The 14,617-nt window shown below is 41.4% G+C and overlaps 2 protein-coding genes across 11 annotated transcripts in view; both read right to left on the bottom strand.

Moving 5' to 3' along the window:
- The window catches only part of epc2 (enhancer of polycomb homolog 2 (Drosophila)), a 35,175-nt gene extending 29,914 nt beyond the window's left edge, over positions 1-5,261 (bottom strand). For both annotated transcript variants that reach the window (XM_074658024.1, XM_074658025.1), the window contains exons 1-2: positions 4,775-5,261; positions 2,764-3,026 (exon numbers count right to left, since the gene is read on the bottom strand). In XM_074658024.1, coding sequence (XP_074514125.1) covers positions 2,764-2,916 — 153 coding nt within the window. In that variant the 5' untranslated portion in view covers positions 2,917-3,026; positions 4,775-5,261. The remainder of the gene's footprint in view (positions 1-2,763; positions 3,027-4,774) is intronic.
- Positions 5,262-11,678: 6,417 nt separating this feature from the next.
- acvr2aa (activin A receptor type 2Aa) overlaps positions 11,679-14,617 on the bottom strand; it is a 17,063-nt gene continuing 14,124 nt past the window's right edge. For 2 of the 9 annotated variants that reach the window (XM_074658014.1, XM_074658022.1), the window contains 6 exons: positions 13,994-14,108; positions 13,764-13,902; positions 13,465-13,595; positions 12,022-12,289; positions 11,942-11,981; positions 11,679-11,821 (listed from right to left, as the gene is read on the bottom strand). In XM_074658014.1, coding sequence (XP_074514115.1) covers positions 12,095-12,289; positions 13,465-13,595; positions 13,764-13,902; positions 13,994-14,108 — 580 coding nt within the window. In that variant the 3' untranslated portion in view covers positions 11,679-11,821; positions 11,942-11,981; positions 12,022-12,094. Of the gene's footprint in view, positions 11,922-11,941; positions 12,290-13,464; positions 13,596-13,763; positions 13,903-13,993; positions 14,109-14,617 lie in introns of all 9 variants that reach the window. The other 7 variants (XM_074658018.1, XM_074658023.1, XM_074658020.1 and 4 more) reach the window with 6 other exon arrangements.

Raw genomic sequence — 14,617 nt, 5'->3', positions numbered from 1 at the left:
ACACAGGTAACTCTACTGTAACACACAGGTAACTCTACTGTAACACACAGGTAACTCTACTGAACAACACAGGTAACTCTACTGTAACACACAGGTGACTCTACTGAACAACACAGGTAACTCTACTGTAACACACAGGTGACTCTACTGTAACACACATGTAACTCTACTGAACAACACAGGTAACTCTACTGTAACACACAGGTAACTCTACTGAACAACACAGGTAACTCTACTGTAACACACAGGTGACTCTACTGTAACACACAGGTAACTCTACTGTAACACACAGGTAACTCTACTGTAACACACAGGTAACTCTACTGTAACACACAGGTAACTCTACTGTAACACACAGGTGACTCTACTGAACAACACAGGTAACTCTACTGTAACACACAGGTGACTCTACTGTAACACACATGTAACTCTACTGAACAACACAGGTAACTCTACTGTAACACACAGGTAACTCTACTGAACAACACAGGTAACTCTACTGTAACACACAGGTGACTCTACTGTAACACACAGGTAACTCTACTGTAACACACAGGTAACTCTACTGAACAACACAGGTAACTCTACTGTAACACACAGGTAACTCTACTGTAACACACAGGTAACTCTACTGTAACACACAGGTAACTCTACTGTAACACACAGGTAACTCTACTGTAACACACAGGTGACTCTAGTGAACAACACAGGTAACTCTACTGTAACACACAGGTAACTCTACTGAAACACACAGGTAACTACTGAAACACACAGGTAACTACTGTAACACACAGGTAACTCTACTGTAACACACAGGTAACTCTACTGAACAACACAGGTAACTCTACTGTAACACACAGGTGACTCTAGTGAACAACACAGGTAACTCTACTGTAACACACAGGTAACTCTACTGAAACACACAGGTAACTACTGTAACACACAGGTAACTACTGTAACACACAGGTAACTCTACTGTAACACACAGGTAACTACTGAACAACACAGGTAACTCTACTGTAACACACAGGTAACTCTACTGAACAACACAGGTAACTCTACTGTAACACACAGGTAACTACTGTAACACACATGTAACTCTACTGTAACACACAGGTAACTCTACTGTAACACACAGGTAACTCTACTGTAACACACAGGTAACTCTACTGAACAACACAGGTAACTCTACTGTAACACACAGGTGACTCTACTGAACAACACAGGTAACTCTACTGTAACACACAGGTGACTCTACTGTAACACACATGTAACTCTACTGAACAACACAGGTAACTCTACTGTAACACACAGGTAACTCTACTGAACAACACAGGTAACTCTACTGTAACACACAGGTGACTCTACTGTAACACACAGGTAAATCTACTGTAACACACAGGTAACTCTACTGTAACACACAGGTAACTCTACTGTAACACACAGGTAACTCTACTGTAACACACAGGTGACTCTACTGAACAACACAGGTAACTCTACTGTAACACACAGGTGACTCTACTGTAACACACATGTAACTCTACTGAACAACACAGGTAACTCTACTGTAACACACAGGTAACTCTACTGAACAACACAGGTAACTCTACTGTAACACACAGGTGACTCTACTGTAACACACAGGTAACTCTACTGTAACACACAGGTAACTCTACTGAACAACACAGGTAACTCTACTGTAACACACAGGTAACTCTACTGTAACACACAGGTAACTCTACTGTAACACACAGGTAACTCTACTGTAACACACAGGTAACTCTACTGTAACACACAGGTAACTCTACTGTAACACACAGGTAACTCTACTGAACAACACAGGTAACTCTACTGTAACACACAGGTAACTCTACTGAACAACACAGGTAACTCTACTGTAACACACAGGTGACTCTACTGTAACACACAGGTAACTCTACTGTAACACACAGGTAACTCTACTGAACAACACAGGTAACTCTACTGTAACACACAGGTAACTCTACTGTAACACACAGGTAACTCTACTGTAACACACAGGTAACTCTACTGTAACACACAGGTAACTCTACTGAACAACACAGGTAACTCTACTGTAACACACAGGTGACTCTACTGAACAACACAGGTAACTCTACTGTAACACACAGGTGACTCTACTGTAACACACATGTAACTCTACTGAACAACACAGGTAACTCTACTGTAACACACAGGTAACTCTACTGTAACACACAGGTAACTCTACTGTAACACACAGGTAACTCTACTGAACAACACAGGTGACTCTACTGTAACACACATGTAACTCTACTGAACAACACAGGTAACTCTACTGTAACACACAGGTAACTCTACTGAACAACACAGGTAACTCTACTGTAACACACAGGTGACTCTACTGTAACACACAGGTAACTCTACTGTAACACACAGGTAACTCTACTGAACAACACAGGTAACTCTACTGTAACACACAGGTAACTCTACTGTAACACACAGGTAACTCTACTGAACAACACAGGTAACTCTACTGTAACACACAGGTAACTCTACTGTAACACACAGGTAACTACTGAAACACACAGGTACACATATACACTGCGTAATATATGTATATATGAACACAGTGTGTATATATACAGTTAATGTAGCAGTGGTTAGCTCCTCCTGACGCACAGAACGTCAACACGTCATGAATCCCGCCGTAGCACTAAGCTAACAGCTAATGCTAACCCTACTAACAGGTCGTGTTGTACCTACCAGCTCCTCCTCTTGCTCCATGCCGCTGGGCATCCTCGGGACGGTTCTGTTGATGGAGACGCAGTCCTTCAGGTCCGGGAGGTCCGTGTTCCGGTACACCGGGAGCGGTTTAGAGGCGTCCAGCGCTCGAGCCCGGAACGACAGTTTACTCATCCTTCAACTCTCTAAACCTACAATACCCTGTAATACCACTAATACCACTATAACCACTATAACCACCACTAATACCACTATAACCACTATAACCACCACTATAACCACCACTAATACCACTATAACCACTATAACCACCACTAATACCACTATAACCACCACTAATACCACTATAACCACTATAACCACCACTATAACCACCACTATAACCACTATAACCACCACTATAAGCACCACTATAACCACTATAACCACCACTAATACTACTATAACCACTATAACCACCACTATAACCACCACTAATACCACTATAACCACCACTATAACCACTATAACCACCACTAATACCACTATAACCACCACTAATACCACTATAACCACCACTAATACCACTATAACCACTATAACCACCACTATAACCACCACTATAAGCACCACTATAACCACTATAACCACCACTAATACTACTATAACCACTATAACCACCACTATAACCACCACTAATACCACTATAACCACCACTATAACCACCACTAATACCACTATAACCACCACTATAACCACTATAACCACTATAACCACCACTATAACCACCACTAATACCACTATAACCACCACTAATACCACTATAACCACCACTAATACCACTATAACCACCACTAATACCACTATAACCACTATAACCACCACTAATACCACTAATACCACTATAACCACCACTAATACCACTATAACCACTATAACCACCACTAATACCACTAATACCACTATAACCACCACTAATACCACTATAACCACCACTAATACCACTATAACCACTATAACCACCACTAATACCACTAATACCACTATAACCACCACTAATACCACTATAACCACTATAACCACCACTATAACCACTATAACCACCACCCTCCACTATAACCACCACTAATACCACTATAACCACCACTAATACCACTATAACCACTATAACCACCACTAATACCACTATAACCACTATAACCACTATAACCACCACTAATACCACTATAACCACTATAACCACCACTAATACCACTATAACCACTATAACCACTATAACCACCACTAATACCACTATAACCACTATAACCACCACTAATACCACTATAACCACCACTAATACCACTATAACCACTATAACCACCACTAATACCACTATAACCACTATAACCACTATAACCACCACTAATACCACTATAACCACCACTAATACCACTATAACCACTATAACCACCACTAATACCACTATAACCACCACTAATACCACTATAACCACCACTAATACCACTATAACCACTATAACCACCACTAATACCACTATAACCACTATAACCACCACTATAACCACTATAACCACCACTAATACCACTATAACCACCACTATAACCACTATAACCACTATAACCACCACTAATACCACTAATACCACTATAACCACCACTAATACCACTATAACCACTATAACCACCACTAATACCACTAATACCACTATAACCACTATAACCACCACTAATACCACTATAACCACTATAACCACCACTAATACCACTAATACCACTATAACCACTATAACCACTATAACCACCACTAATACCACTATAACCACTATAACCACCACTAATACCACTAATACCACTATAACCACCACTAATACCACTATAACCACTATAACCACCACTAATACCACTAATACCACTATAACCACTATAACCACTATAACCACCACTAATACCACTATAACCACCACTAATACCACTAATACCACTATAACCACCACTAATACCACTATAACCACTATAACCACTATAACCACCACTAATACCACTATAACCACTATAACCACCACTAATACCACTAATACCACTATAACCACTATAACCACTATAACCACCACTAATACCACTATAACCACCACTAATACCACTATAACCACTATAACCACCACTAATACCACTATAACCACTATAACCACCACTAATACCACTATAACCACTATAACCACCACTAATACCACTAATACCACTATAACCACTATAACCACCACCCTCCACTATAACCCTCCTCTAACCCAGCGACAGACCCAGAGCCCCGGGACTTCTACCGGAGGAGAGCCCGGTGATCTCCCCCTCTCTAACCTCTATAACACCCAGCAGAGCTCACCGGTCTCCGCGGCTCCGGTAACCGGCTCTAGAGGCCCGTAGAGGCCGTTACACCGGGCTGCTCCGGAGACAACATGGTGGACATGTCTCCATGTCTCCAGGTCCACACAGCGGAGACATCCCCCATCAGCCACCGCGGCACCACTCACACAAACACACGCGAGACTAGAAGCTGCGCGCGCAGCTCCGGAAGGCAACATTACCAGAATCTAATAAAGTTACATTCTAGAACTCTGACAGAACTCTAATAGAACTCTTACAGAACTCTAATAGAACTCTAACAGAACTCTAATAGAACTCTGACAGAACTCTAATAGAACTCTGACAGAACTCTGATAGAACTCTGATAGAACTCTAATAGAACTCTGACAGAACTCTAATAGAACTCTGACAGAACTCTGATAGAACTCTAATAGAACTCTAATAGAACTCTGACAGAACTCTAATAGAACTCTGACAGAACTCTGATAGAACTCTAATAGAACTCTAATACAACTCTGACAGAACTCTAATAGAACTCTGACAGAACTCTGATAGAACTCTAATAGAACTCTAATACAACTCTGACAGAACTCTAATAGAACTCTGACAGAACTCTAATAGAACTCTAATAGAACTCTGACAGAACTCTGACAGAACTCTAATAGAACTCTAATAGAACTCTGACAGAACTCTAATAGAACTCTGACAGAACTCTAATAGAACTGACAGAACTCTGACAGAACTCTAATAGAACTCTGACAGAACTCTAATAGAACTCTGATAGAACTCTGACAGAACTCTAATAGAACTCTGACAGAACTCTAATAGAACTCTGATAGAACTCTGACAGAACTCTAATAGAACTCTAACAGAACTCTGACAGAACTCTAATAGAACTCTGACAGAACTCTAATAGAACTCTGACAGAACTCTAATAGAACTCTGACAGAACTCTGACAGAACTCTAATAGAACTCTGATAGAACTCTGACAGAACTCTGACAGAACTCTAATAGAACTCTGACAGAACTCTAATAGAACTCTGACAGAACTCTGATAGAACTCTAATAGAACTCTAATACAACTCTGACAGAACTCTAATAGAACTCTGACAGAACTCTGATAGAACTCTAATAGAACTCTAATACAACTCTGACAGAACTCTAATAGAACTCTGACAGAACTCTAATAGAACTCTAATAGAACTCTGACAGAACTCTAATAGAACTCTAATAGAACTCTGACAGAACTCTAATAGAACTCTGACAGAACTCTAATAGAACTCTGACAAAACTCTAATAGAACTCTGACAGAACTCTGATAGAACTCTGACAGAACTCTGACAGAACTCTAATAGAACTCTGACAGAACTCTGACAGAACTCTAATAGAACTCTGACAGAACTCTGACAGAACTCTAATAGAACTCTAATAGAACTGACAGAACTCTGACAGAACTGACAGAACTCTAATAGAACTCTAATAGAACTCTAATAGAACTCTGACAGAACTCTAATAGAACTCTGACAGAACTCTAATAGAACTGACAGAACTCTGACAGAACTCTAATAGAACTCTGACAGAACTCTAATAGAACTCTGACAGAACTCTAATAGAACTCTGACAGAACTCTAATAGAACTCTGATAGAACTCTGACAGAACTCTAATAGAACTCTAACAGAACTCTGACAGAACTCTAATAGAACTCTGACAGAACTCTAATAGAACTCTGACAGAACTCTAATAGAACTCTGACAGAACTCTGACAGAACTCTAATAGAACTCTGACAGAACTCTGATAGAACTCTGACAGAACTCTAATAGAACTCTGACAGAACTCTAATAGAACTCTGACAAAACTCTAATAGAACTCTGACAGAACTCTGATAGAACTCTGACAGAACTCTAATAGAACTCTGACAGAACTCTGACAGAACTCTAATAGAACTGACAGAACTCTGACAGAACTGACAGAACTCTAATAGAACTCTAATAGAACTCTAATAGAACTCTGACAGAACTCTAATAGAACTCTGACAGAACTCTAATAGAACTCTAACAGAACTCTGACAGAACTCTAATAGAACTCTGACAGAACTCTAATAGAACTCTGACAGAACTCTAATAGAACTCTGACAGAACTCTAATAGAACTCTGACAGAACTCTGACAGAACTCTAATAGAACTCTGATAGAACTCTGACAGAACTCTGACAGAACTCTAATAGAACTCTAATAGAACTCTGACAGAACTCTGACAGAACTCTAATAGAACTCTGACAGAACTCTGATAGAACTCTAATAGAACTCTGACAGAACTCTAATAGAACTCTGACAGAACTCTAACAGAACTCTGACAGAACTCTAATAGAACTCTAATAGAACTCTGACAGAACTCTGACAGAACTCTAATAGAACTCTGACAGAACTCTGACAGAACTCTGACAGAACTCTAACAGAACTCTAATAGAACTCTGACAGAACTCTAATAGAACTCTGACAGAACTCTAACAGAACTCTGACAGAACTCTGACAGAACTCTGACAGAACTCTAACAGAACTCTGAGAGAACTCTAATAGAACTCTGACAGAACTCTGACAGAACTCTGACAGAACTCTAATAGAACTCTGACAGAACTCTAATAGAACTCTGACAGAACTCTAATAGAACTCTGACAGAACTCTGACAGAACTCTAATAGAACTCTGATAGAACTCTGACAGAACTCTGACAGAACTCTAATAGAACTCTGATAGAACTCTAATAGAACTCTGACAGAACTCTGATAGAACTCTGACAGAACTCTAACAGAACTCTGAGAGAACTCTAATAGAACTCTGACAGAACTCTGATAGAACTCTGACAGAACTCTGATAGAACTCTGACAGAACTCTGACAGAACTCTAATAGAACTCTAATAGAACTCTGACAGAACTCTGACAGAACTCTAATAGAACTCTAATAGAACTCTGACAGAACTCTAATAGAACTCTGACAGAACTCTAATAGAACTCTGACAAAACTCTAATAGAACTCTGACAGAACTCTGATAGAACTCTGACAGAACTCTGACAGAACTCTAATAGAACTCTGACAGAACTCTGACAGAACTCTAATAGAACTCTGACAGAACTCTGACAGAACTCTGACAGAACTCTAATAGAACTCTAATAGAACTGACAGAACTCTGACAGAACTGACAGAACTCTAATAGAACTCTAATAGAACTCTAATAGAACTCTGACAGAACTCTAATAGAACTCTGACAGAACTCTAATAGAACTGACAGAACTCTGACAGAACTCTAATAGAACTCTGACAGAACTCTAATAGAACTCTGATAGAACTCTGACAGAACTCTAATAGAACTCTGACAGAACTCTAATAGAACTCTGATAGAACTCTGACAGAACTCTAATAGAACTCTAACAGAACTCTGACAGAACTCTAATAGAACTCTGACAGAACTCTAATAGAACTCTGACAGAACTCTAATAGAACTCTGACAGAACTCTGACAGAACTCTAATAGAACTCTGATAGAACTCTGACAGAACTCTGACAGAACTCTAATAGAACTCTGACAGAACTCTAATAGAACTCTGACAGAACTCTGATAGAACTCTAATAGAACTCTAATACAACTCTGACAGAACTCTAATAGAACTCTGACAGAACTCTGATAGAACTCTAATAGAACTCTAATACAACTCTGACAGAACTCTAATAGAACTCTGACAGAACTCTAATAGAACTCTAATAGAACTCTGACAGAACTCTGACAGAACTCTAATAGAACTCTAATAGAACTCTGACAGAACTCTAATAGAACTCTGACAGAACTCTAATAGAACTCTGACAAAACTCTAATAGAACTCTGACAGAACTCTGATAGAACTCTGACAGAACTCTGACAGAACTCTAATAGAACTCTGACAGAACTCTGACAGAACTCTAATAGAACTCTGACAGAACTCTGACAGAACTCTGACAGAACTCTAATAGAACTCTAATAGAACTGACAGAACTCTGACAGAACTGACAGAACTCTAATAGAACTCTAATAGAACTCTAATAGAACTCTGACAGAACTCTAATAGAACTCTGACAGAACTCTAATAGAACTGACAGAACTCTGACAGAACTCTAATAGAACTCTGACAGAACTCTAATAGAACTCTGATAGAACTCTGACAGAACTCTGATAGAACTCTGACAGAACTCTAATAGAACTCTGATAGAACTCTGACAGAACTCTAATAGAACTCTGACAGAACTCTAATAGAACTCTGACAGAACTCTGACAGAACTCTAATAGAACTCTGATAGAACTCTGACAGAACTCTGACAGAACTCTGACAGAACTCTGATAGAACTCTGACAGAACTCTAATAGAACTCTGACAGAACTCTAATAGAACTCTGACAAAACTCTAATAGAACTCTGACAGAACTCTGATAGAACTCTGACAGAACTCTGACAGAACTCTAATAGAACTCTGACAGAACTCTGACAGAACTCTAATAGAACTCTAATAGAACTGACAGAACTCTGACAGAACTGACAGAACTCTAATAGAACTCTAATAGAACTCTAATAGAACTCTGACAGAACTCTAATAGAACTCTGACAGAACTCTAATAGAACTCTGATAGAACTCTGACAGAACTCTAATAGAACTCTAACAGAACTCTGACAGAACTCTAATAGAACTCTGACAGAACTCTAATAGAACTCTGACAGAACTCTAATAGAACTCTGACAGAACTCTAATAGAACTCTGACAGAACTCTGACAGAACTCTAATAGAACTCTGATAGAACTCTGACAGAACTCTGACAGAACTCTAATAGAACTCTAATAGAACTCTGACAGAACTCTGACAGAACTCTAATAGAACTCTGACAGAACTCTGACAGAACTCTAATAGAACTCTGACAGAACTCTGATAGAACTCTAATAGAACTCTGACAGAACTCTAACAGAACTCTGACAGAACTCTGACAGAACTCTAACAGAACTCTAATAGAACTCTGACAGAACTCTAATAGAACTCTGACAGAACTCTAACAGAACTCTGACAGAACTCTGACAGAACTCTGACAGAACTCTAACAGAACTCTGAGAGAACTCTAATAGAACTCTGACAGAACTCTGACAGAACTCTAACAGAACTCTGAGAGAACTCTAATAGAACTCTGACAGAACTCTGACAGAACTCTGACAGAACTCTGACAGAACTCTAATAGAACTCTGACAGAACTCTAATAGAACTCTGACAGAACTCTAATAGAACTCTGACAGAACTCTAATAGAACTCTGACAGAACTCTGACAGAACTCTGACAGAACTCTAATAGAACTCTGACAGAACTCTGACAGAACTCTAATAGAACTCTGATAGAACTCTGACAGAACTCTGACAGAACTCTAATAGAACTCTGATAGAACTCTAATAGAACTCTGACAGAACTCTGATAGAACTCTGACAGAACTCTAACAGAACTCTGAGAGAACTCTAATAGAACTCTGACAGAACTCTGATAGAACTCTGACAGAACTCTGATAGAACTCTGACAGAACTCTGACAGAACTCTGACAGAACTCTAACAGAACTCTGAGAGAACTCTAATAGAACTCTGACAGAACTCTGACAGAACTCTGATAGAACTCTGACAGAACTCTGATAGAACTCTGACAGAACTCTAATAGAACTCTGACAGAACTCTAATAGAACTCTGACAGAACTCTAATAGAACTCTAATAGAACTGACAGAACTCTGACAGAACTCTGACAGAACTCTAATAGAACTCTGACAGAACTCTGACAGAACTCTAATAGAACTCTGACAGAACTCTGATAGAACTCTGACAGAACTCTGACAGAACTCTAATAGAACTCTGACAGAACTCTTATATATATATATATATATATATATATATATATATATGTATATATATATATATATATGTATATATACACATATACATACGAACTTTGACACATTTTTCCCGGGGCCCCCCACATAATCAGCTGTGCTGCTCATCCCACAAATACATGATCTTTACAAGTGTGACATCATTATGAAGGTCAATAAACAGGCTTTCCAACCATGTAGAATACAATGACCATTAGCATTGATACAACAGAGAAATAATCCACCAAACACAAGTTTAATTACTGTTTTTTACCCAGTTTATATATATATATATATTTATATATATATATATATATACACACACACTGTACATATATGTATACAGTGTATATATTTATATATATATACACACACACATATATACAGTATATATGTATATATATTTATACATAAATTAATACAGTGTATATGTATACATATATACTGTATACATACATAATATAGTTCTTATATATATATATATAAATGTATTATCTCTTTAACATATATAATAATACTAATATATATATATATATATAAATGTATTCTCCCTTCAACATATATATAATAATAATATATATAAATGTATATATTGATGGAGACATTCAGGAGCTGCTTGTTGGCATCACATCATTCACAGTCACCCTTTTATACTGAAATCAAACGTCACTTTATCCTAGAAATACTCTGTCCAGGAAGTCTTTTATTTTGTAATACAAAACAGGAACTGATGTCAGAGATCAGTTTGGCTCATCCTGTGGACAAGAGACTCTCCGCCATGTTGTCCTCATCAGTCTGAGGCTCACCTGTCCACCCGGCGGGTCACCTGACCACCCGACGGGTCACCTGTCCACCCGGCGGGTCACCTGACCACCCGGCGGGTCACCTGACCACCCGACGGGTCACCTGTCCACCCGGCGGGTCACCTGACCACCCAGCGGGTCACCTGACCACCCGGCGGGTCACCTGTCCACCCGGCGGGTCACCTGACCACCCGGCGGGTCACCAGTCCACCCCGCGGGTCACCTGAGTCTGCATCAGAGACAGAACCGCTCACTGAGGGAGTCCCTGCTCTGTCCTGATTGGTCTTCGCGCCTCATCATAGACTTGACTCTTTAGGCGGGTAGTCCACGTTGGTTACCATGGTGACAACCGTGACGACCTCCTCGGGCCCCGTGACGCTCGTCTGCCGCTGCATCTGCACGACGCGCTCCTCCACGCAGCCGGCCGACAGCCGAGCTTCAGACTCGTGATCCCAACACTCCTCAACGGTCTCACAGAGCACCGCCAGACCCTGAGGGGGGACGCCAAGACAGACACAACACCCGTCAGGACATCACACAGAGACAAAGACACACACAACACCAGTCAGGACATCACACAGAGACAAAGACACACACAACACCCGTCAGGACATCACACAGAGACAAAGACACACACAACACCCGTCAGGACATCACACAGAGACAAAGACACACACAACACCAGTCAGGACATCACACAGAGACAAAGACACACACAACCCCCGTCAGGACATCACACAGAGACCAAGACACACACAACACCCATCAGGACATCACACAGAGACCAAGACACACACAACACCAGTCAGGACATCACACAGAGACCAAGACACACACAACACCAGTCAGGACATCACACAGAGACCAAGACACACACAACACCCATCAGGACATCACACAGAGACCAAGACACACACAACACCAGTCAGGACATCACACAGAGACCAAGACACACACAACACCAGTCAGGACATCACACAGAGACCAAGACACACACAACACCCATCAGGACATCACACAGAGACCAAGACACACACAACACCAGTCAGGACATCACACAGAGACACAACACCCGTCAGGACATCACACAGAGACCAAGACACACACAACACCCGTCAGGACATCACACAGAGACAAAGACACACACAACACCAGTCAGGACATCACACAGAGACAAAGACACACACAACACCAGTCAGGACATCACACAGAGACACAACACCCGTCAGGACATCACACAGAGACCAAGACACACACAACACCAGTCAGGACATCACACAGAGACACAACACCAGTCAGGACATCACACAGAGACACAACACCCGTCAGGACATCACACAGAGACACAACACCCGTCAGGACATCACACAGAGACCAAGACACACACAACACCCGTCAGGACATCACACAGAGACACAACACCAGTCAGGACATCACACAGAGACCAAGACACACACAACACTGTACGGAGGGTATCAGGGGTAAGGTAACCGTGGTGTATGATGGGTAATGTAGTCGGACTATGGGGAAGGTAACCGTGGTGTATGATGGGTAATGTAGTCATCGGACTACGGGGAAGGTAACCGTGGTGTATGATGGGTAATGTAGTCATGGGACTACGGGGAAGGTAACCGTGGTGTATGATGGGTAATGTAGTCAGACTCACGGTGTGTTTTTGCCAGGTCTCTCTGAGAGTCGGTCTCAGCTTCTTGTGGACCACCACGTCCTGCATGTCCTCCAGAGACGGATGCTGACCCACCTCCTCCTCAAACGGCAGCATGTACTCATCCAACGGACCTGGACCAGAGACAAGGGGGGCCGTCAGAGACCACTACACACACAGAAACCACTGGACCTGGACCAGAGACAAGGGGGGCCGTCAGAGACCACCAGTTAGTAGGTTATGTTGAGTCCAGAGAGGGTGGAGGGGGGGCGGTCTGGACCCGGTGGGGGGGGGGGTCTTACCGTCAGCAGCCTTGCAGCGTGAGGCCAGCTCCCACAGAACCAGCCCCACGGCGTACATGTCGATCCTCAGGAAGGCGTCTCTCTGGAAGTTGATGGCCCCCTCCAGGACCTCTGGGGCCATGTACCTCCTGGTCCCCACCTGACACACACATGGGGACATGTTCACACCTGCTATAATATGTGTCAGAGTGGGAGAGACATCCTCCATCATCTCTCTCAGGTGGACTCACCTGTCCATGTGTGTCTCCAGGAGATTTTCCCGCCTCAAACCTGAGAGCGAGGCCGAAGTCAGCGATGCAGGCGGTCAGGTTGGACTTCAGCAGCACGTTCTTACTCTTAAAGTCCCTGAAAGAACACACAGAGTGAGACCTCCTGATAAAACACACAGAATGAGACCTCCTAATAAAACACAGGGTGAGACCTCCTGATAAAACACACAGAGTGAGACCTCCTGATAAAACACACAGAATGAGACCTCCTAATAAAACACACAGAGTGAGACCTCCTAATAAAACACACAGAATGAGACCTCCTAATAAAACACAGGGTGAGACCTCCTAATAAAACACACAGAGTGAGACCTCCTGATAAAACACACAGAATGAGACCTCCTAATAAAACACAGGGTGAGACCTCCTGATAAAACACACAGAGTGAGACCTCCTGATAAAACACACAGAATGAGACCTCCTAATAAAACACACAGAGTGAGACCTCCTAATAAAACACACAGAATGAGACCTCCTAATAAAACACAGGGTGAGACCTCCTGATAAAACACACAGAGTGAGACCTCCTAATAAAACACACAGTGAGACCTCCTAATAAAACACACAGAGTGAGACCTCCTGATA

This window comes from Sebastes fasciatus, chromosome 14, assembly GCF_043250625.1.
Source record: "Sebastes fasciatus isolate fSebFas1 chromosome 14, fSebFas1.pri, whole genome shotgun sequence".
Classification (NCBI taxonomy): domain Eukaryota; kingdom Metazoa; phylum Chordata; class Actinopteri; order Perciformes; family Sebastidae; genus Sebastes; species Sebastes fasciatus.
This window is presented reverse-complemented; position numbering and strand designations above follow the sequence as displayed.